At 44.1% G+C, this 24,974-nt stretch overlaps 2 protein-coding genes across 3 annotated transcripts in view; both read left to right on the forward strand.

Moving 5' to 3' along the window:
- The window catches only part of LOC118222925, a 243,830-nt gene that overhangs the window by 165,763 nt on the left and 53,093 nt on the right, over positions 1 to 24,974 (forward strand). The window contains exons 30-37 of the mRNA XM_035408864.1: positions 4,250 to 4,687; positions 5,024 to 5,071; positions 15,977 to 16,072; positions 19,994 to 20,137; positions 20,222 to 20,332; positions 20,690 to 20,833; positions 20,918 to 21,028; positions 21,384 to 21,527. Of these exons, the coding sequence (XP_035264755.1) occupies positions 4,250 to 4,687; positions 5,024 to 5,071; positions 15,977 to 16,072; positions 19,994 to 20,137; positions 20,222 to 20,332; positions 20,690 to 20,833; positions 20,918 to 21,028; positions 21,384 to 21,527 (1,236 nt within the window). The remainder of the gene's footprint in view (positions 1 to 4,249; positions 4,688 to 5,023; positions 5,072 to 15,976; positions 16,073 to 19,993; positions 20,138 to 20,221; positions 20,333 to 20,689; positions 20,834 to 20,917; positions 21,029 to 21,383; positions 21,528 to 24,974) is intronic.
- The window catches only part of LOC118222926 (hemicentin-2-like), a 106,710-nt gene continuing 91,899 nt past the window's right edge, over positions 10,164 to 24,974 (forward strand). For both annotated transcript variants that reach the window (XM_035408867.1, XM_035408868.1), the window contains exon 1: positions 10,164 to 10,246. In XM_035408867.1, coding sequence (XP_035264758.1) covers positions 10,186 to 10,246 — 61 coding nt within the window. In that variant the 5' untranslated portion in view covers positions 10,164 to 10,185. The remainder of the gene's footprint in view (positions 10,247 to 24,974) is intronic.

Below are 24,974 nucleotides of genomic sequence, written 5' to 3' on the forward strand. Positions count from 1 at the left end.
CCACATCAATGCCTCTGGCTTTCTTGCAGGTGATGCCACATCTGACATCATTGTCCAGTCTAATGGGAACTTCACGCTGCAGCCCAATGTTCAGAGTCCCCCAGAGGACATTTTGTGGATGTGGAATGAAAACAAGGTGGTTGAATTTGGCCAGAAAAAGGTTGTTGAGTACAGACAGTTTAAAGGACGGACGATCCTGGACCTCACAACAGGAGCCCTGACCCTCACACATCTCACAGAGGCTGACAGTGGGGAGTATGTTGGTGAGCTGCTGATCAAGGGAGAGCTGGTGGACTATCGTCAGACGGTGAAAGTGTTTGGTGAGTTTGCTTCTACTGAATGACCAAATCCCAGTTAATTGTGGGCTTTCATCAAAAAAATTTAGCTGTATGTTATAAAAAATATATACATTGTCTACTGAAATACACTTTCAACCATTTTGTGGGGCAATAAAAAAAAATGTTTTTGTCTGTCGTAGCAGGTAGAAGCATGGAATTTTTTCATTATTTCAAAGTGCTTCACAAGTCGGTCTGTAACCACACGGTTATGTGGGTGAATATCGCTAAATGACACAAAAGTTATACCTGTAGTTTCACAGAGTTCTCAACCATAAGTGTTTCAGTAAAAAAGTGCTTTATATCACTCGATCATGTGGGTCAGGTGTGTTTATCCATGGAAGACAATGCTAACATTAGCTGTGAGGTCACAAGCCTTTGTTCTCCATGTAGATGCTGTCGGTAAACCAGCAGTCACCTGCCAAGTGAACGGCCCAGTAACCCTGCTGTGCTCTGGGGGCGACAGACCAAGCACTCAGTACAGGTGGGAGGGGCCTGCCATAGAGCCCCAGCCAGGGTCCCAGCTGAAGATAGAGGCAGCAGAGAGCTCTGATGCAATCTACACCTGTGTGCTGCACAACCCTGTGGGTGAGAGCAGAACAGACTTTCCTGTACAGAGCTGCTTCCCTGCTCCAGGTAAGGCCCACTCAGCTGATGTAGGGACTGAGCACAGGCCTGCCATCCTGGCTGCCATAGTCTGCTTTTTACTACTACTACACGATCTGGCCAACACACAAACACACACACCATGCATACACACACACACACACACACACACACACACACACTCGCAGAGACTTAACAGGCATTACTGTTGGAAAAACTTTTTTCTGACTTCACAGTCCAGAGAGAGACTTTCTTCAATGTATATCACTCATTTCTACTACAAACACATATACCACATATTCGAGTACATACAACTGATTTTCTTGTTGTAACAGATGTGTAGCACTTAACATGATTATGACTTCTGATGTAAAAACTGCTGTGTTGGCAAAGTGAGGATTAAGTGAAATATGTTTCATTTTCTGAATCCAGCAGTTTTAACAGTTCAATTGACATCCGGCACATTGAATACCGAACACAAGATCATCAACAGTTAAAACCCCTCACTTATCCTACATATAAAATACATTTGGTAAATTGAATTTCATTTTATTATCAAAGATGGGGCGGTACGGTGGTGCAGTGGGTAGCACTGTCGCCTCACAGCAAGAAGGTTGTGGGTTCGAATCTTGGCTTGGAGCCTTTCTGTGTGACGTTTGCATGTTCTCCCCATGTCCGTGTGGGTTTCCTCCCACAGTCCAAAGACATGCAGGTAGGCTAATTGGAGACTCTAAATTGGTCATAGGAATGGGTGTGTGAGTGAGTGAATGGTGTGTGTCCAGGGTTTATTCCTGCCTCTCGGCCAATGCATGCTGGGATAGGCTCCAGCACCCCCGCAACCCAGCTCAGGATTAGCAGGTATAGATAATGGATGGATGGATTATCAAAGTATCAATAATTAATTAAATTGCCGAATTAATTGATAGGCAGAGCAATCTGTTGGATCAACCTTTGTCAAATGGACAACTCAGAACCAGATTGAAATTAAGAAATTCATTAAGTTACAACAAAGATTCACATATGATAAAGACGAGGTTCTGCTACCTTAAAGAAAAGAAAACACAATGTTACCGACATGGACAAGTTACAGTCACAAAGGAAATGAGTGAATAAACCAAAACATGGCCGGTTCTCCCACACATGCCCCAGGAAACCAAGATCACAGTCCAAAAACCAAAAGGCAGCCAAATAGTCCAAAAGCCAGAGATTTAAATGTAAGGATGCCAGGTGAGCTGTAAGACAGAAATGTCAGATCCTGTGCACACCAAACTCCACACAACACCAGCCCTCGATGCAAAGCTCAGATTCCTTGGATGGCAACCACAGATCTCAACCCCAAAATGTCCACTGCAAAAGATGTTACTGGCTGATGTTAAGCCCCCCAGAATCAGTTTCTCCCTCCTAACTCTGACTAACTACAGTAGCTAAAGAAAAATACACATTTTTATGTTGTCCCACGAGGGAGGGGGAACAGTTGAGAGAAAGGGGGTGCACATGGCTGCACTAATTGGGTGAGGTGTGAAGTGTGGGGGTGTGGGAGCAGGGACTGTCTGATCTGAAAACTAGGCATTAAACTATGTATTAACATGGTCTCATGTTTAGGACCATGGGCTAAAACACTGTGATATTATTATCAGAAGATTCCTTATCTTACAATCTTTATAAAGAGACCAAACAGGAATATCTTAGGAGGTAATCCAGCTCAGCTATCAAGGAAGGAAACATGGAAGTGTACCTCTGCCTCCAACAACAGAATAAAGATCAAGGATTGTTTAATCTTATCAGTTGCAATCTCCACCTTCAGGCAAAATAATTTCCATGTAACAAGACCAAATAATATCACATTGGTTTCTGCTTGAAACTGAAATTGGTTCTAAGAATTGAGATTTCAACTATGAGGTTAAATTACCATGATCTATATCGGCATCAAGATTTTCAGTCAGTGATTTCAGTTAAATCTTAAATATTGCATTCAAACTTCAAAGGAAAAGGGATCTTTGTGCGGCTTATGGCCATGTTTGGTCTCTGACCCCCAATAGGGGGTGCTGTGTCTCATCTGGGAGGTGATAAATATGTAAAACATCTGAAGGAGAGACAGCTCTCCAGGACACCCCAGACTTGTTTAGAGATAAGACCTGTAACATGGCTTCATTGCCCCATGGACGTTCCCTTTCATGTGAGTGGAGTGGAGAGCAGGGAGAGAAAACGGATACAATCCCATGGTCATATAAATGATAATGTCTGTTTCTCAAAGATCAGAATCTAAAGACTAGATGATCCGATAACAGGGTTAAAAAAAGACATTTGATCAACAGCTCAGCTGAACTGAGTCACTAAAAATCTGTGCATCTGCTCTCTGTGAGTCAACCTGTTTGACCTGCAACCTGTTTCATTAACACAGGGAACTAAATAAATCATCTTCTGAAGTCAGAAACACACACACACACACACACATATATATATATATATATATATATATGTTTCAATATATATGTTTCAATAGTCAGATGAGTCATTTTTCAAACATGCTGTTTTTCTTTGTTTTTAGAAAGTGTCTCTGTCATGATTTCTGTAGTCCTGGTCCTCCTCCTCATCTTCATCATTGTGGGATTGCTTTTATTTTACTACAAGAAATTCTACAAAAGTAAGAGTCTTTTCAAATAACACATGAAATTATATGAATAAACGCATCCATATGCAGATCCTGCTGTTTCTGGAGCAGTTACTCAGGACTGGATTCAGTAGGGCTGCACTCCTGTTGTCTCCATAAAATGAGCACAAGCTCTCCAATACTGTGGGACTGAAAGCTCATACATTAGTGCTACTACACCCATGACTAATAATAATAAAAATCATATTTTACATTATAGGAAGACAAAAAGAAGAGGACATGGAAGCTCAATCTGGGGGTAAGCTTTAGAAATGATGGTGGTGACTGTGATGATGCTACTGCGAAGCACGATGAGTAATGAATAATATTTCATATCTTATATTGTAGAAAAGACAAGACTGAGAGAGACAGACTCTGAAGCTGCAGTAAATGGTGAGCTGCAGAACAGTGTTATTCACTCTGGCCTTAGAGCTGCAGGTGATGACATCACTCCCTCTGGTACTTTATCTCCGACTTTAAGACACTGCAGCTGCAGGTTTCCTCCAAAATATTAACATCTATACAATGTATGCCTATACAGTACAGTGCCTATCACAGGAGGAGAGTCAGACAGGTAAGTACAGAGAAGCAGCAGGTAACCTGCCAATCAGTCACCTGCTTTATATCAGGTTTAATATTTTATTTCATTTCTCCACAGAATCACTAAATCGGGGTGAAGATTCTGAAGAGAGAGGAGTGGAGACTGAGGGGGGGAACTCTAAACACCCGTCCTCTGGCACTGTCCCGTTCAGCAATCCTGAGTCTCCACCTGCTGCTCCATCCAAAACAGGAAATGAAGAGGAGACCTTCCACAGTCCCCCATCCAGCCCTTCTCTTCCCCACCCCCCTAAATCTCCCCCCCATCCAGAACCAGCTCCAGTACAGAGTCAGGACCAGGAAGAGGAAACAGGAAGAGCAGCAGCAGCAGAATCTACTGATGAGACTGGAGCCAATCAGAGAGCAGGAGCCCAGTGGCAGAGAGAGAAGAGGGGGGGGCAGGATGGAGGTAGTGATGGGGGCAGAGCTCAGCCCAGTGGGGCAGGAGGGGGAGGAGCTGATAACACAACAGCAGATCCATCCCAGGAGCGTCAGACAGGTAAGTACAGAGAAGCAGCAGGTAACTCTGTGAGAGACTCAGGCAGCTGCGCCTGCTCATTCTCTTGTGTGCAGGTGCACTTGCTGCTCAGATATTTACAGGTAGATTTATTTCATTTCTCCATAGAAAGATTAATTCAGAGTGAATATTTTGGATTTATCAAACTGTATTGGTTAAGATAAAAAATAACTCTTGCATTATTGTGTGTCAGCGGTAAGCACAAATGGGGATTGAATCCTGGCCTCGATGTAAAGCAGGATCAGATGTTCACCTGTGAGCCTCCCTGCATTTGTACTGTACTCAGCACACACAGCCTTATTTCCTCTGTTTCTACAGGAAGTGCTGGGGATAATGTAGCAGAGAATGGAGGCTGGCTGAGCTCAGGTAAGACCTGTGATGAGCACCAGAACACACCTCTGACTGAGATAAGAGACTCAGCTGTTCCTGGTGATTCTGTTATGTGCAGGTGCAGTTGTTGCTCAGTCACTGTGTGTGTGTGTGTGTGTGGGACAGAGAGAGAGAGAGAGAGAATGAGAGAGAGAGTGAGAACATGATGAGAATAAGGGAACAGTTAACTGAGTACAGAATGTATTTGAGCTGGGATAGACTACAGCAATGAATAAAGTACACTTTCAGAACGAAGCGTACTGAAAGGTGTCTAAAAAACTACAAACATGTGTCACAGGGGTGGTACCCTATAGGTACAGAAAATGTACGTTATTTCTTCTGTTTCTGCAGGAATGCAGGCTTTAGTCTGGTGGATCCCAGGTGGATCCTACTGGGGCAAGTGAGGAGCCCTGCTGTGCAGAGGAAAGCCCAACATCAGGCCCAAATCTGGAGCCCAACAGCACCTCTGAGGCAGAGGAAGAGAAGAAGAGAGGGAGAGAGGAGAGGAAGGATTCACAGGATAGAAGTCCCACCCTCCCCCTTCCAGTTAATGCCCCCTACAGCCCCCAGACCCTTGAGCAGGACCGTCCCAGAGCACACAGGAGGGAGAGACGCAGGAGAGCGGGGCACTGAGTCACATGACACAGGATGAAAAGACTGCAGACACAGGAAAAGCAGCTCCTAAGCCTGAGAACACAGGAGATCATTTAAAGAAATGAAACTGAACTCTGAACGATGCCTAAGCCACAAGCAGGTTTTTAATGGGTGTAAATTGTATGAATTTAACCAGATCCCTTCCTCTTTTTATTTACTTTGTTTGCTTTATACATCTGCACCTGGTATGTGTTTTGCGCTGTTTGTGTGTGTGTGCGTGTATGTGTGTGCGCGTGTGTGCGTGTGTGTGTGTGTGTGTGTGTGTGTGTGTGTGTGTGTGTGTGTGTGCGCGTGTGTGTGTGTGTGTGCGCGTGTGTGTGCGTGTGTGTGTTAGTACATCTGCATCTGCCATATGAAGCCCTTATTAATATCCGGCTCATACCTTGTAACACCTGCAATATTCTGCTGTCTAATTTCCATGTAAATAGTAGATAAACTCCTAAGGAAAGTCTATTATCTAATCTAGATAATTTTGCTAGCGGCGGCAGATATAATTTCATTATTTTCACTTTTTTATCAGGGGAGCCAGTCGTATTGCTGTCACACCCCACCACTGTGTTCTGTTCTGTATTTAATACCTTTTGGCCAGCTATGGAGGTGTTTCTGTGCTAATCCTTCTCATTTATCTTCCATGATCTGTAGATTATGGTGTGTGATGTGCACCAGTGCAGCCCCTGTCACTTTTATATACTGAAGCCCACAATTATGAAGAAATGAATCTATGTATTAGCAGAACCAGTTGAGAATAAATCATTTGTTATTGTGGGTATTGTATTTTCTATTAAATTGAGGGCTCTTTTTGAATCGTTATGGGTCTTATTGAATTATTATTTTATTTTTATTCATTCTATAATATTCCATGCCCTGTTTTGTATTGTTATCTATTTGAAATGTATTTTGTTATTCTCATGTACAGTGGGTATACACTGTATGGAGAGTCTATTCCATCTGACCAATAGGGGAGCCAGTTGTTCCACAACCCTACCTGTATTTCATGCCTTTTGACCACATAAAGCCCAAAGACCCTCCGCTCTGTCTTGCCATGCTCTGTACATCCCAGCTGCAGAACACAGCGCTGTCTAACTTCAGTAGGCTCTGCACACAGGCCAGATTAGTGCTGTGATGAGCACCTTCACTCATCAATGTCGTCTCACTGCCCGGGGGATTTCAGCAAGCAGTAATTTAAATCTCACTGTAATACGTGAGCCCTCATCTCTCCTGCTTAGTGAAAATAGTGGACACTGCTGCACCCCTGAGAACCTGGCAGGTGTGTGGAGCTCCACACCACAGCCCCCTCATGCAGCTTTGAACCACAGCCCCCTCATGCAGCTCCACACCACAGCCCCCTCATGCAGCTTCGAATCACAGCCCCCTCATGCAGCTCCAAACCACAGCCCCCTCATGCAGCTCCGAACCACAGCCCCCTCATGCAGCCTCGAACCACAGCCCCCTCATGCAGCTCTGAACCACAACCCCCCATGCAGCTCCACACCACAGCCCCCTCACGCATCTCCACACCACAGCCCCCTCATGCAGCTTCGAACCACAGCCCCCTCATGCAGCTCCGAACCACAGCCCCCTCATGCAGCTCCACACTACAGGCCCCCCATGCAGCTCTACACCGCTGCCCCCTCACGCAGCTCCACACTGCAGCCCCCTCACGCAGCTCCACACTGCAGCCCCCTCATGCAGCTCCACACTGCAGCCCCCTCATGCAGCTCCACACTGCAGCCCCCTCATGCAGCTCCACACCACAGCCCCCTCACGCAGCTCCGCACCAAAGCCCCTTCACGCAGCTCCACACCACAGCCCCCTCACGCAGCTTCACACCACAGCCCCCTCACGCAGCTCCACACCACAGCCCCCTCACGCAGCTCCACACCACAGCCCCCTCATGCAGCTCCACACCACAGCTCCCTCATGCATCTCCACACCACAGCCCCCTCATGCAGTATGTATGTGTGTCTCTGTGTGTGTGTCTGTGTGTGTGCGCGTGTGTGCGTGTGGGTGCGTCTGCACGTTTGTGCATATGCGTGTGTCTACGTGCGTGAGGGCGTGTGTGCGCGTGCGCATATGCATGTGTGCGCGCGTGTGTGTGCGTATGGGTGTGTCTGCGTGTGTGTGTGTGTCTGTGTGTGCGCGTGTGTGTGTGTGTCTGCGTGTGTGTGCGCGTGTGGGTGTGTGTGTGTGTGTGCGCATATGCCTGTGTGCGTGTCTGCGTGCGTGTGTGTTAGTGTTTATAGTTCTTGGATGATGTGGGTGGCTTGGGTGTTCAAGTGAAGTTCAAGTGAAGCACTGTTTTTGGAGATCTGAACATTTTGGAGCATGCCCATCATAAGAAATAGCATATTTCATCTTTCTCACTTCAAAGTACAGCAGCCTCATTATCTTTATTAATGCATATTGTTGACACAGAATGGTTCCAGATCTTAAGACAAAATATAGTATTAGACAAAGGGAACTTGAATAAACAGAAAACACATTTAAATTATTATTTCATTTATTTAATGAAAAAAGTAACCAAACACCCATATCATCCATGTGAAAAAGTAATTGCCACTTTAAACTTAATAACTGGTCGCACCACAATTAGCAGCAATAACTGCAACCAAACACTTCCTGTAATTTGATATCAGTCTTTCAAATTTCTGTGGAGGAATTTTAGCTCACTCTTCCTTGCAGAACTGCTTTAATTGAGGACAAATTGTTAGGTTTTCGAGCATGAACTGCTCGTTTTAGGTCCTGTCACAGAATCTCTATTTGGTTTAAGTCAAAACTTTCACAAGGCCACTCCAAAATGTAAATTTTCTTTTCAGCCATGCAGATGTGGACTTGCTTTTATGTTGTGTATCATTGTCTTGCTGCATAACCCAATTACGCTTCAGCTTCAGCTCACAAACAGATGACGGGTCATTCTCCTTAAGTATTTTCTGGTATAGAGCAGAATTCATGGTTCCTTAAATAATGGCAAGTCGTCCAGGTCCCAAGGCAGCAGATTATCCACAAACCATTTCACTACCACCATTACGTTTGGCTGTTGGTATGATAATCTGACCGTGAAATGCTGTATTTACTTTGGGCCACACATAATGGGACCCTTGCGGTGCAAAAGGTTCCAACTTTGACTGATCTGTCCATAAAACATTATTCCAAAAGGCTTGGAGATTATCCAGGTGCATTTTTTGCGAATGTGAGACCAGCATTGATGTTTCACTTGGATAGCAGTGGCTTCTACCTTGCTCCTCTCCCATGAATCCCATTTTTTCCCAGTCTCTGTCTTATTGTAGAGTCATTAACCCTGACCTTAGCTGAGGCTAGAGAGGACTGAAGTTATTTGGATGTTCTTCCCGTCCTTCCTTCCTTTTGGGACTTCCTTAATGAGTTGTCACTACACCCTTGGAGAAATTTTGGCCAGCTGGTCACTCCTGGGAAGATTCACCAGTGTTCCAAGGGTTCTCCATTTGGAGATAATCGCTCTCTTTGTATTTAGGCAAAGTCCCAGAGCCTTAGAAATGGCTTTGTAACCCATTTCAAACGGAACGGTAAATGAACTGCATTTATATAGTGCTTTTATCCAAAGCGCATTACAATTGATGCCTCTCATTCACCAGAGCAGTTAGGGGTTAGGTGTCTTGCTCAGGTACACTTTGACATGCCCAGGGTGGGGATGGAACCAACAACCCTCCGGCTGCCAGACAACCGCTCTTACCTCCTGAGATATGTCGCCCCGCAGACATATTTTCAGACTGATATATTTCAACAAATTTTTTCCTCCTCTCTTTGGAATTTCCTTTGATTGTGGCATAGTGTGCTTGTGGAAACTCTGTGGTGACTACTTCACTCTGACGTTAAGGTTCAATATTTAGTTTAGATTCAACAGGGCTGGCTGTAATCAAGCCTGGCTGTGTTCAATCAGCTGAATCGGATTCAATTAAATTTGGTTAATTGGTTGACTGAATAACTAAGGGAGCAATTATTTTTTTAACATAGGTGATATGGGTGTTTGAAACGGTTTATTAAATAAATGAAATCATTTTTTAAAATTATATTTTGTGTTTACTCAGTTTCCATTTGTCTAATATTACGTTTTGTCTAAAGATCTGAAACCATGCAGTTTGACAAACATGTAATAATAGAAAAAACGCTTTACAAATAAAATTGATTTTATTTTGATTTAACGTGTATCGAATACAATGTGATCTTCATTGTAACATATAATAGAGTTTATTTATTTATTGACTTATTTAAGTTTACCCTTATGTGACAATACATTACAATTTTCCCATGCAAAGATTAAACAGGCGCTGTTAAATATTGGGCTTGTTGTGGATATTGTTTGGATTCTTCTGCTATTTACACGGCTATAACAAATAAGAGCTGTGGACAACGCGCTTTCTCATTCGGTACTTCCCACTAAGGTGTGTTCATAAATCCAAAGTCCACTATGAAGGTGAGCAATGGCAGACAAGCACTTCAGAATCACAACGGCGTTATTTATCTTCGCGAACTTCAAATTTGGTGAGAACTGTTTTCCTAAATCGTTTCGGTAATTATCCGTTCTGTGTGTTTTACGTCAGAAACACATTTAATTATCTAGTTCATATGCCAAATTAATCTATATAAACTAAAATAACGACATAGGCTGTAAACTACGAGCCGAATTCGCTGAACTCGACTCTGTTCCACGCACTGCTCTTTTACAGTTAGAGCCGTTAGAATCCTATGTGATTTCTGCCAGAGGAAGAGCCTATGACCGCGGACGCTGCGGACAGTGTTGAGCGACCCTACCTGTTATGAGTGGAAGCTTTGACCTTGTTATAGAGTTTCTGATAGTACCATGGAACTTTCTAGCTGTGAATAGGTTTTTATTTATTTATTTATTTATTTATTTATTTATTTATTATTATTATTATTATTATTATTATTATTATTTTAAATATTAGGCCTATATTCTGGCGAACTCCCAAGGAGTGAACACATTTACAGAGACACGGACTGCATGTGAACGACACAGTAAACATACACGTTGCCACATACATGATATCCGGAAACAGAAACTGCTCCGCGAGTTAATGATTTGTCAGGACAAAGCCATCATAGGTAAACAGATTGAGACCGATTAGGCTACAGCAACATGGGCGTAAAACACTTTATTTCACCTAGTGTAATATAGGCCCTATGCTAAATTTAGAACGATGGGTGTAGACAGGAGGGATGAGCAGATGCTAGCTGCGTCTGTAGGCTGTGGGTATCCGTCAACTCAGGCTTCACATTCTAACGTTGTTCCGTAAAACATTAGTAATGGGCAGATCATGGGTAAAATGGGGTGTGTCGTTTAAATATTAATTTAAACTTGATGTTTGCAAAGTGAATTTAACCCAGAGGTCACTACACTGCAGCCTTCTCAAGTATTTTAGAAGAGGAGAATGGAGGTAGATCTGTAATTTGTTAGGATTTTATGGTTTAAAATTAGGCTTTTGCACCGGGGGCTCGATGACAGAAACTGTCAAGGAGTTGGGTACAAAACCAGAGGCTAACAACGCCAGTTAACGAGGTTAAGCACAGGCACGCCCCATACAAGTCACGGTTCCTTTAGTCATTTGGCTGGTAGTGGACTGTAGGGCAGCTCACAGAAGCCTGCTTCAGAGTGAAATAGACCCTCAGAGTGAAATAGACTGTTTACTGTGCTGAGAGGGAGTCGGCTGGTGTGAGAGACAGTGCTGAAAACATCCTACTGGATCAGCATTATGTGAACCTTTGGGTCTCCATAATAAAGTCTAATCATGCTTTGTATCGTCGGAAAGCTGATGTCATGCAGAAGGAGTTGGTGTCTTTGGTGCTGGGTGCTGGGTGCTGACTAAATCTTGGTACCTATGGGTCAGCGCCCAGCCAAATGCAAAGGTGGACCCGGTGCGGTATGCTTACAGAGATAGTGTAAGCAGGATCATCGATGTCCTGTTCAGTCACGATTGAGTCTTCATTTGATGACTAGGTGTTTTTATTTTATCTTTTGGGTATACAAGGGGAAACATGGAATGGTTCAGGGAGACTCATCAACATGGTCTCCTAGGCATTATATGCATATAGCCATCTCACTATACACACACTTTTGCACTATTGTATATTGCCACTGTTGAACACACGGTACAATAAACTACCTTCATTTTGACCTGGAATTCCTCTTTGAATCTTACATCTGCACACCTAGTAGTTTTAAGGTCCTAACATACACACAGAACTCAGGACATCTGCACCCTGTAGTCACTTGCTCATACACTAGTGTTGTAGCAGGATTTATGCAGGCTACACAAGCCAGAGGCACGTCCACGCCTACCATGATAGATAGCGATCAGTATGGAGCCACACTACTGGCGGAAAGCAGTCTCCTCCACCTATGCATAACTGTTAGCACAGAGGAAATGTTAAAACATTATTATGGAGTCAGATAACTGAGATATCATTAAATTACTCCTGTTCTAGTAGCACCAGGTGAGACTACACGCGTTCCTTCACCACTCAGATACTTCCGCTGCGTGTGGAAGGGGTTTCTTACAGGATCCAAAGGACAAATTAGGCTCCTCCCTGCCCTGCTGCTTCAGTGGAGAAGAGTGCAAGGGGAGATCTGTCAGTGATCCACTGGTTAAAGTGATGCCATTGATTTTATATACACTTTTGTAGATTCATATCTTTGATGTGGCACAACATTTAAAGTCCAAATACGATATGATATGCAAGAGGAGAAAACTGGCACTAGTCCATTGAACAAATGTATCAAAATATGGGTAGCATTGCTTTGGAAAACCGCTTGCTTAGAATCACAGTGCAAAGAAAATCACAACACGAGGAGTTACCTGGAAACTGCAGCAGTTAAGCACTTGTGGGTGTGTGACACCTTTCAGCCAGCTTCTTTGGACAGGGCAGAGGCTGGTTTTCTTCAGATTTTTTTGAGTGCTCAGTATTTATGTTTGTAAAATCAATATCTGATCACTGCAATTTAAAGGAGGCCCCCTGTCTCATTACATTTAGGTCACAAAAGATAAATAAAGCATTTTCCCTGAGCAAAATAATGAGCCATAAAATTCCATTATGAATGGGTTATATTTGCCAGGTGTCCTGGACTAGTGCCAGCAAAGGAACTTAACTGATCATTTCTCTAACTTCATTTACTGTATCTGTATACTTGCTAACCTGTTAGCTCAGATTAGAGTAAAAAAAATTGCTCATGATTTGTATTAATATACTTTCTTGCAGGTGATGTCACGCCTGAGATGATTGTCCAGTCTAATGGGAACTTCACACTACAGCCAAATGTTCAGGGTACTCTGGAGGAGATTTTGTGGAAGTGGAATAATCATAAGGTGGTTGAATTTGACCAGAAGGAGGTGGTTGAATACAGGCAGTTTAAAGGACGGACGATCCTGGACCTCACAACTGGAGCCCTGACCCTCACACATCTCACAGAGGCTGACAGTGGGGAGTATGTTGGTGAGCTGCAGATCAAGAGAGAGCTGGTGTACCATCGTCAGACGGTGAAAGTGTTTGGTGAGTTTGCTTCTACTGAATGACCAAATCCCAGTTAATTGTGGGCTTTCATCAAAAACAAAATTAGATGTAGGTTATAAAAAATATATACATTGTCTACTGAAATACACTTTCAACCATTTTGTGGGGCAATAAAAGAATGATTTTGTCTATCCAAGCAAATTGAAATAAAGAAAAAATGCCGTGCTTCACAAGTCGGTCTGTAACCGCACGGTTATGAGTGTGAATATCGATAAATGGCACAAAAGTTATACCTGTAGTTTCACAGAGTTCTCAACCATAAGTGTTTCAGTAAAAAAGCGCTTTATATCACTCGATCATGTGGATCAGGTGTGTTAATCCATGAAAGACAATGCTAAAGTTAGCTGTGAGGTCACAAGCCTTTGTTCTCCATGTAGATGCTGTAGGTAAACCAGCAGTCACCTGCCAAGTGAACGGCCCCTCAGTAACCCTGCTGTGCTCTGGGGGCGACAGACCAAGCACTCAGTACAGGTGGGAGGGGCCTGCCATAGAGCCCCAGCCAGGGTCCCAGCTGAAGATAGAGGCAGCAGAGAGCTCTGATGCAATCTACACCTGTGTGCTGCAGAACCCTGTGGGTGAGAGCAGAACAGACCTTCCTGTAAAGAGCTGCTTCCCTGCTCTAGGTAAGGCCCACTCAGCTGATGTAGGGACTGAGCACAGGCCTGCCATCCTGGCTGCCACAGTCCACCCCTAATCCTCATTTCACAGTTTGTTCCAGCTGGTATGCAGGTCTGTGGTCTGAGGGTTTTAACTTAAGTTAAGCATACTGCAATTTGTTCATGTTCTGCTGTTCTCCTGGGGTTACAAGCCTATGCTGAATTTTCTGTGCTATCCTATGAATTCCATGGGACTTCCACCCAAATTTCTCCCTCTGGTCTACATCATAGAGTACTGGGCAAAGGCCCTGTTTGCGGTACTGTCGGGGTCCTACTAGGGGCTAAATGCTCAGTTGCCCCATCTACCCTGCAGTCTCTGAAACATGACTGGGGCACATTGATTACTACTGACCCCAATCATCCCCAGCACTGTCAGCTGAGACAACTGTTGCTGAGCAACCAGTCAACATTAAATTAACTGCCATTTCATTAACACAGGAAGTTAAATAAATCATCTTCTAAAGTCAGAAATACATACACACAGAAATATATTTATATACATCTTTCAATAGTCAGATCAAAATGGTTGAGCTTTGTCTTTTATATTTTTCTAACATGTTCTGTTTTTCTTTGTTTTTAGGAAGCGCCTCTGTCATCATTTCTGTAGTCATTGTCCTCCTCCTCTTCATCATTGTGGGATTGCTTTTATTTTACTACAAGAAATTCTACAAAAGTAAGAGTCTTTTCAAGTAACACATGAAATGATATTAATAAACGCATCCATGTGCAGATCCTGCTGTTTCTGGAGCAGTTACTCAGGACTGGATTCAGTAGGGCTGCACTCCTGTTGTCTCCATAAAATGAGCACAAGCTCTGCAATACTGTGGGACTGGAAGCTCATACATTAGCGCTACTACACCCATGACTAATAATAATAAAATCATATTTTATATTGTAGAAAGACAAAATGAAGAGGACATGGAAGCTCAATGTGGGGGTAAGCTGTCGAAATGATGGTGGTGACTATGATGATGCTACTGTGAAGCACGATGAGTAATGAATAATATTTCATATCCTATATTGTAGAAAAGACAAGACTGGGAGAGAGAGACTCTGAAGCTGCAGTAAACGGTGAGCTGTAGAACATGTAGAATATTCACTCTGGCCTTAGAGCTGCAGGTGATGACATCACTCCCTCTGGTACTTTATCTCCGAACTTAAAACACTGCAGCTGCAGGTTTCCTCCAAAAAATTTACATATATACAATGTATGCCTATACAGTACTCAATGACAAATGTATTACAATCAGATGTATTCCTATTCATACACTTCAGAAGTAGGCGTGCTACTAGTAAAACTAGATATTCAACAAAATCTGTGAAACATTTCTTTTGAAACAGAAAGACAACAGCTATTACCAGCAGACACTGAAAACGTTGAGGAAACTCCAGGTAAGGCAGAATTAACCGTGCGCTGAACAGAAACATGTCTCATAATGAAACAGCAGTACTGAAATGCCTCTGTTTCAGGGTTGGGATCAATTACCCTGCAGTTCAGTCAGTTCAGGAAAGGAAATAAATTGCGAAATTCCCATAAAACATTGTGGACATTTTTCAAGCCATGAATTAAATTAGAAATTTCTTGAGTCGGCTTGACCCTTAACTGTTGACCGTTAAGTATTTTAGATGATTGACGAGAAAATTTATCATATAAACCTTTGGTAAATGTCCAACAAGTGACTAACTATACATTTTCTATCCCCATTCACAAAAGTCAACACTTGTCCTTAGCTTTGGGTCAGAATTTAAGTATAGAGTGCTAAATGTTTACTTTGAATTTGCCAAATTGTGAAGGTTAAGACCAAATATAACTGTATTACATGCATTATTGTGTGTGAACAGTGAGGAAACATGGGGATTGAATCCTGGCCTTGATATAAAGCAGGATCAGATATTCACCTGTGAGCCTCCTGGCATTTGTACTGTACTCAGGATACACAGCCATATTTCACACGCAACCTTATTTCCTCTGTTTCTGCAGTAAATGTCCAGGAAAGCGCAGAGCTAGGTAAAGACATGCTGAATCCAGGTAAGACCCATGATGAGCATCAGAAGACAGCACTGACTGAGCAGCACAAAGGGACTGATGGGAGTGCTGGAATTTCACAGGAGGAGAGTCAGACAGGTAAGTACAGAGAAGCAGCAGGTAACCTGCCAATCAGTCACCTGCTTTACATCAGGTTTAATATTTTATTTCATTTCTCCACAGAATCACTAAATAGGGGTGAAGATTCTGAAGAGAGAGGAGTGGAGACTGAGGGGGGGAACTCTAAACACCCCTCCTCTGGCACTGTCCCGTTCAGCACTCCTGAGTCTCCACCTGCTGCTCCATCCAAAACAGGAAATGGGGAGTCCCTCCCCACTTCCCCATCCAGCCCCTCTTCTCCCCCCCATCCAGCACCAGCTCCAGTACAGAGTCAGGACCAGGGAGAGAAAACAGGAAGAGCAGCAGCAGCAGAATCTACTGATGAGACTGGAGCCAATCAGAGAGCAGGAGCCCAGAGGCAGAGAGAGAAGAGGGGGGGGCAGGATGGAGGTAGTGATGGGGGCGGAGCTCAGCCCAGTGGGGCAGGAGGGGGAGGAGCTGAGAACCCAACAGCAGATCCAGCCCAGGAGCTCCCCAGCAGCCCAGAGGAAGAGGAGGAGATTCAGGAGAGTCAGACAGGTAAGTACAGAGAAGCAGCAGGTAACACTCTCAGTGAGAGACTCAGGCAGCTGCTCCTGCTCATTCTCTTGTGTGCAGGTGCACTTGCTGCTCAGATACATTTACAGGTAGATTTATTTAGGTAGATTTATTTAATTTCTCCATAGAAAGATTAATTCAGGGTGAATATTCTGTATTGGTTAAGATAAAAAAAAATAACCCTGCAATATTCTGTGTGAGCAGTAAGGACAAACGGTGATTGAATCCTGGCCTTGATGTAAAGCAGGATCAGATATTCACCTGTGAGCCTCCTTGCATTTGTACTGTACTCAGCACACACAGCCTTATTTCCTCTGTTTCTACAGGAAGGGTTATGGAAGCACCAGAGCTGTATGGAGACTGGGTGAGGTCAGGTAAGACCTGTGATGAGCATCAGACCACACATCTGACTAAGAGTAGAGACTCAGCTGTTCCTGGTTATTCTGTTATATGCAAGTGCAGTTGTTGCTCAGTCACTGTGTGTGTGTGTGTGTGTGTGTGTGTGACAGAGAGAGAGAAAGAATGAGAGAGCAGGAGAACATGGTGAGACTAAGGGAACAGTACACTAAGTACAGAATGTATTTGAGCAGGAATAGACTACAGCAATAAATAAAGTGCATTTTCAGAATGAAGGGTTCTGAAAAGTGTCTAAAAAGGTACAAACGTGTCATAGGGGTGGTACCCTATAGGTACAGAAGATGTACGTTATTTCCTCTGTTTTTGTAGCAATGCTGGGTTTAGGCTGGTGGAGCTCAGGTAAGACCCATGATGAGCATCAGAAGACAGCACTGACTGAGCAGCACAAAGGGACTGATGGGAGTGCTGGAATTTCACAGGAGGAGAGTCAGACAGGTAAGTACAGAGAAGCAGCAGGTAACACTCTCAGAGAGAGACTCAGGCAGCTGCTCCTGCTCATTCTCTTGTGTGCAGGTGCACTTGCTGCTCAGATACATTTACAGGTAGATTTATTTAGGTAGATTTATTTTATTTCTCCATAGAAAGATTAATTCAGGGTGAATATTTTGAATTTATTACACTGTATTGCTTAAGATAAAAAAATAGCCCTTGCATTATTCTGTGTGAGCAGCAAGGACAAATGGGAATTGAATCCTGGCCTTGATATGAAGCAGGATCAGATATTCACCTGTGAGCCTCCTTGCATTTGTACTGTACTCAGGATACACAGCCATATTTCCTCTGTTTCTACAGTAAAAGTTTGGGATAGAGTAAAACTTATTGAACGTGGGAAAAGCCCAGAAAAGACCCAGGATGAGCATCAGAAGACAGCACTGACTGAGCAGCACAAAGGGACTGATGGGAGTGCTGGAATTTCACAGGAGGAGAGTCAGACAGGTAAGTACAGAGAAGCAGCAGGTAACCTGCCAGTCAGTCACCTGGTTTACATCAAGTTTAATATTTTATTTCATTTCTCTACAGAATCACTAAATCAGGGTGAAGATTCTGAAGAGAGAGGAGTGGAGACTGAGGGGGTGAACTCTAAACACCCCTCCTCTGGCACTGTCCCGTTCAGCGCTCCTGAGTCTCCACCTGCTGCTCCACCCAAAACAGGAAATGAAGAGGAGACCTTCCACAGTCCCCCATCCAGCCCCTCTCTTCCCCACTCCCCTAAATCTCCCCCCGCTCCAGCACCAGCTCCAGTACAGAGTCAGGACCAGGGAGAGAAAACAGGAAGAGCAGCAGCAGCAGAATCTACTGATGAGACTGCAGCTAATCAGACAGCAGTAGCCCAGAGGCAGAGAGAGAAGGGGGAGGGGCAGGATGGAGGTAGTGATGGGAGCGGAGCTCAGCCCAGTGGGGCAGGAGGGGGAGGAGCTGAGAACCCAACAGCAGATCCAGCCCAGGAGCTCTCCAGCAGCCCAGAGGAAGAGGAGGATATTCTGGAGAGTCATACAGGTAAGTACAGAGAAGCAGCAGGTAACATTCTCAGTGAGAGACTCAGGCAGCTGCTCCTGCTCATTCTCTTGTGGGCAGGTGCTCTTGCTGCTCAGATACTTTTACAGGTAGATTTATTTAGGTAGATTTATTTCATTTCTCCATAGAAAGATTAATTCAGGGTGAATATTTTGAATTCATTAAACTGTATTGGGTAAGATAAAAAAATATCCCTTGCATTATTCTGTGTGAGCAGTAAGAACAAATGGGGATTTAATCCTGGTCTATATATAAAGCAGGATCAGATATTCACCTGCGAGGCTCCTGGCATTTGTACCGTACTCAGCACACACAGCCTTATTTCCTCTGTTTCTACAGGAAGTGCTGGGGATGATGTAGTACACTATGGAGACTGGCTGTACTCAGGTAAGACCTGTGATGAGCATCAGAACACACCTCTTACTGAGAGTAGAGACTCAGACAGCTGTTCCTGGTGATTCTGTTATATGCAGGTGCAGTTGTTGCTCAGTCGCTGTGTGTGTGTGTGTGTGTGTGTGTGTGTGTGTGTGTGTGTGAGACAGAGAGAGAGAGAGAATGAGAGAGCAGGAGAACATGGTGAGAATGAGGGAATAGTACACTAAGTACAGAATGTATTTGAGCTGGGATAAGCTAAAGCAATAAATAAGGTACACTTTCAGAAAGAAGCGTACTAAAAGGTGTCTAAACTACAAACGTGTCACAGGGGTGGTACCCTATAGGTACAGAAAATGTACGTCATTTCCTCTGTTTCTGCAGTAAAGCAGGTTGCAGGCTGGTTTATCTCAGGTAAGACCCAGGATGAGCATCAGAAGACAGCACTGACTGAGCAGCACAAAGGGACTGATGGGAGTGCTGGAATTTCACAGGAGAGTCAGACAGGTAAGTACAGAGAAGCAGCAGGTAACCTGCCAATCAGTCACCTGCTTTACATCATATTTAATATTTCATTTCATTTTTCCACAGAATCACTAAATCGGGGTGAACATTCTGAAGAGAGTGGAGTGGAAACTGAGGGGGGGGCAGCCCACAAAACACCTAATGAGTGTGCTGGAATTCCACAGGAGAGTCAGAAAAGTAAGTACAGAGAAGCAGCAGGTAACCTTCTCAGTGAGAGACTCAGGCATCTGTTCCTGCTCATTCTCTTGTGTGCAGGTGCACTTGCTGCTCAGATACATTTACAGGTAGATTTATTTAGGTAGATTTATTTTATTTCTCCATAGAAAGATTAATTCAGGGTGAATATTTTGAATTTATTACACTGTATTGCTTAAGATAAAAAAATAGCCCTTGCATTATTCTGTGTGAGCAGCAAGGACAAATGGGAATTGAATCCTGGCCTTGATATGAAGCAGGATCAGATATTCACCTGTGAGCCTCCTTGCATTTGTACTGTACTCAGGATACACAGCCATATTTCCCCTGTTTCTACAGTAAAAGTTCAGGAAATGGCAAAGCTTATTGAAAGTGGGTGGAGCCCAGTTAAGACCCAGGATGAGCATCAGAAGACAGCACTGACTGAGCAGCACAAAGGGACTGATGGGAGTGCTGGAATTTCACAGGAGGAGAGTCAGACAGGTAAGTACAGAGAAGCAGCAGGTAACCTGCCAATCAGTCACCTGCTTTACATCGTATTTAATATTTCATTTCATTTTTACACAGAATCACTAAATCGGGGTGAACATTCTGAAGAGAGTGGAGTGGAGACTGAGGGGGGGGCAGCCCACAAAACACCTAATGAGTGTGCTGGAATTCCACAGGAGAGTCAGAAAAGTAAGTACAGAGAAGCAGCAGGTAACCTTCTCAGTGAGAGACTCAGGCATCTGTTCCTGCTCATTCTCTTGTGTGCAGGTGCACTTGCTGCTCAGATACATTTACAGGTAGATTTATTTAGGTAGATTTATTTTATTTCTCCATAGAAAGATTAATTCAGGGTGAATATTTTGAATTTATTACACTGTATTGCTTAAGATAAAAAAATAGCCCTTGCATTATTCTGTGTGAGCAGCAAGGACAAATGGGAATTGAATCCTGGCCTTGATATGAAGCAGGATCAGATATTCACCTGTGAGCCTCCTTGCATTTGTACTGTACTCAGGATACACAGCCATATTTCCCCTGTTTCTACAGTAAAAGTTCAGGAAATGGCAAAGCTTATTGAAAGTGGGTGGAGCCCAGTTAAGACCCAGGATGAGCATCAGAAGACAGCACTGCCTGAGCAGCACAAAGGGACTGATGGGAGTGCTGGAATTTCACAGGAGGAGAGTCAGACAGGTAAGTACAGAGAAGCAGCAGGTAACCTGCCAATCAGTCACCTGCTTTACATCGTATTTAATATTTCATTTCATTTTTACACAGAATCACTAAATCGGGGTGAACATTCTGAAGAGAGTGGAGTGGAGACTGAGGGGGGGGCAGCCCACAAAACAGCTAATGAGTGTGCTGGAATTCCACAGGAGAGTCAGAAAAGTAAGTACAGAGAAGCAGCAGGTAACATTCTCAGTGAGAGACTCAGGCATCTGTTCCTGCTCATTCTCTTGTGTAGGTGCACTTGCTGCTCAGATACATTTACAGGTAGATTTATTTAGGTAGATTTATTTTATTTCTCCATAGAAAGATTAATTCAGGGTGAATATTTTGAATTTATTACACTGTATTGCTTAAGATAAAAAAATAGCCCTTGCATTATTCTGTGTGAGCAGCAAGGACAAATGGGAATTGAATCCTGGCCTTGATATGAAGCAGGATCAGATATTCACCTGTGAGCCTCCTTGCATTTGTACTGTACTCAGGATACACAGCCATATTTCCCCTGTTTCTACAGTAAAAGTTCAGGAAATGGCAAAGCTTATTGAAAGTGGGTGGAGCCCAGTTAAGACCCAGGATGAGCATCAGAAGACAGCACTGCCTGAGCAGCACAAAGGGACTGATGGGAGTGCTGGAATTTCACAGGAGGAGAGTCAGACAGGTAAGTACAGAGAAGCAGCAGGTAGCCTGCCAGTCAGTTACCTGCTTTACATCAGGTTCAATATTATATTTCATTTTTCCACAGAATCACTAAATCGGGGTGAACATTCTGAAGAGAGTGGAGTGGAGACTGAGGGGGGGGAACTCTAAACACCCCTCCTCTGGCACTGTCCCGTTCAGCGCTCCTGAGTCTCCACCTGCTGCTCCATCCAAAACAAAAAATGAAGAGAAATACTACACTCCTCCACCCAGCCCCTCTCTCCTCCACCACCCTTAATCTGGAGGTAGTGATGGGGGTGGAGCTCATCCCAGTGGGGCAGGAGGGGGAGGATCTGAGAACCCAACAGCAGATCCAGCCCAGGAGCTCCCCAGCAGCCCAGAGGAAGAGGAGGATATTCTGAGATGGGGTCCAGACACCGATGGGGGGGCAGCCCAGTGTAGTGAGGCAGGAGGGGGAGGGGACGAAAGTGTCCCAAAACCAGATTCAGATCAGGATATAGACCCCACATCAGCAGAGGAAAATCTAAGTGTCCCGCTCACTGAGCCATTAAGCACAGCTGATCCAGCCCAGGGACTCCCAGACACCACGGCCCGTTCCCCCCCTCACACTGGGGCGAGTGAGGAGTCCTGCTGTGCAGAGGAAAGCCCAACATCAGGCCCAAATCTGGAGTCCAACAGCACCTCTGAGGCAGAGGAAGAGAAGAAGAGAGGGAGAGAGGAGAGGAAGGATTCTCAGGACAGAGGGGTGAAGTCCCCCCCAGAAAAGCCCCCCAAACCCTACAGCCCCTACAGCCCCTATAAAACCCCTAAACCCCCTACAGCCCCTAAACCCTTGAGCAGGACTGTCCCACAGGAGGGAGAGACGCAGGAGAGCGGGGCACTGAGTCACATGACACAGGATGAAAAGACTGCAGACACAGGAGAAGCAGCTCCTAAGCCTGAGAACACAGGAGATCATTTAATGAACTGGGGCCTCATTTATAAAAATATTCTTAGATTTATACTTGAACTTAGTCTCAAGATCATTTCCGACAGTGTGCTTACGTTCGATTCATAAAAGATACTGAGCAGAAAAAACCTTGTTTACGCAGGGTCTAAGAAGCCCATTTGTAACTTACGCACCTGTGATCTATAAATCTCAAATTAACTTAAAATTGACAGCACCTCAACGTGCCTTACAATCAGCGATTTCCCCTTATATAATGCTAGCACAAATGAGGGTTTAGTCAGGAAAAACCATGAACCAGAAGAGAAAAGCAAACTTTTTGGAAGATGAGATCACGGCGATGGTAGAGGAGATTGAAGACAGGCAACACATATTATTCAGCTAAAATAGTGGGTTGACAAACAAAGCCAAACAGGTAACAGGTGTGTCGTCGCTGCAGTAAACGAGGTGGGGCAACAAAAAGCTAATGCCAAGTTCACCACAGGCTTGGACGCATATGCGTCCCAAACTGCAATACCCCTACATAACCAGCAGGAAAACACTTACCACTCAAGTCTAGACGTTGCATAGGGATAATATCAATTCCACGTCAAAGTAAGGTTTTAAAAATAACTACTTATATGTGGTTTTCTGCGTAAGTCCACTTAAGATCAAAATTGATCGTAAGTCCGTTTTATAAATGAGGCCCCTGTTCTGTATTTAATTCCTTTTGGCCAGCTATGGAGGTGTTTCAGTGCCAATCCTTCTCATTTCTCTCTCATGATCTGTAGATTATGGTGTGTGATGTGGACCAGTGTGGTCCGTGTCACTTTTATATACTGAAGCCCACAATTATGAAGAAATGAATCTATGTATTAGCAGAACCAGTTGAGAATGAATCGTTTGTTATTGTGGTATTGTATTTTCTATTAAATTGAGGCATTTGAATCATTATGGGCATTGAATTATTTTATTTTTTTATTCATTCTATATTATTCCATGCGCTGTTTTGCATTGTTATCCATTTGAAATGTATTTTGTTATTCTCATGTACAGTAGGTATACACTGTATGGAGAGTCTATTCCATCTGACCAATAGGGGAGCCAGTTGTTCCGCAGCCCTACCTGTACTTCATGCCTTTTGACCACATAAAGCCCAAAGACCCTCCGCTCTGTCTTGCCATCCTCTGTACATCCCAGCTGCAGAACACAGCGCTGTCTAACTTCAGTAGGCCCTGCACACAGGCCAGATTAGTGCTGTGACGAGCACCTTCGATGTTGTCTCACTGACCGGTGGATTTCAGCAAGCAGCAATTTAAATCTCACTGTAATACGCGAGCCCTCATCTCTCCTGCTTAGTGAAAATAGTGGACACTCTGCTGCACCCCTGAGAAGAACCTGGTAGGTGTATGGAGCTCCACACCACAGCCCCTTCACGCAGCTTTGAACCACAGCCCCTTCACGCAGCTCCACACCACTGCCCACTCACACAGCTCCACACCACAGCCTCCTCATGCAGCTCCACACCACAGCCCCCTCACGCAGCTCCACACCACAGCCCCCTCACGCAGCTCCACACCATAGCCCCCTCACGCAGCTCCACACCATAGCCCCCTCATGCAGCTCCACACCACAGCCCCCTCACGCAGCTCCACACCACAGCCCCCTCATGCAGATGAAAATGTTCTAAAGAGCTGAATACCTTCTGAAAGCACTGGAGATGTGATTGTTTCTCTATACGATTGTTCCTCTGATACATGCTAGAGGCAGAACAGGATTGCTACATTCAGGATGGTGCTCACATCTGGCTCATAGATCACAAACACATGGAGTCCAGTCAGAGTCAGAGAGAATGAGACAGGGCTGCAGTTAAAACAGACAGGAAATAGGCTTTGACACAAGGGGCATAAACCAAACAATGCCTGTGAATTGGGTCACAAGGAATGCATTGATTTTGAGTCCATGTCTAAAATGGAGTAATATATAATGTAAACAGCAACTGATTTGTTCAATCCCACCAAAAATCAAACATGAAATAGCAAATACATGTTTCAATACAAGAAAATTCAATGTTTTTATTCAGGTAAAGCAGATGCTTTTTTAATGTGTGGTATTTGACTTTCACTGCACTGATAATCACTATGCACAGTCAAGACTGCTCCAGAATGCTACATCATGCAGGTGTTTTTTTTTTTTTTTGAAAATGAGACTACAGAGCTCCTAAATTCCAATCTTTGCCCAACACCCGTCTAGTGTTAACATACTGTAATTGCTATTCAGATTTTAATTGAAGACCAAACATGGCCGCTGCAGTCATAACATTACAGGCCTAAACAACAACCTAAATGTGCCTGGAAATATAACCATGTGTGTTTGTCTGTGTGTGTGTTTGTGTGTGTGTGTCAGTGTGTGTGTCTGTGTGTCTGCGTGTGTGTGTGTATGTGTGCGTGTGTGTGTGCCCGTGTGGGCGCGTGTGTCGGTGCGTGTGTGTGCGCATGCGCATATGCGTGTGTGTATGTGTCT

The sequence above is a fragment of the Anguilla anguilla genome, chromosome 3 (assembly GCF_013347855.1).
Source record: "Anguilla anguilla isolate fAngAng1 chromosome 3, fAngAng1.pri, whole genome shotgun sequence".
Classification (NCBI taxonomy): domain Eukaryota; kingdom Metazoa; phylum Chordata; class Actinopteri; order Anguilliformes; family Anguillidae; genus Anguilla; species Anguilla anguilla.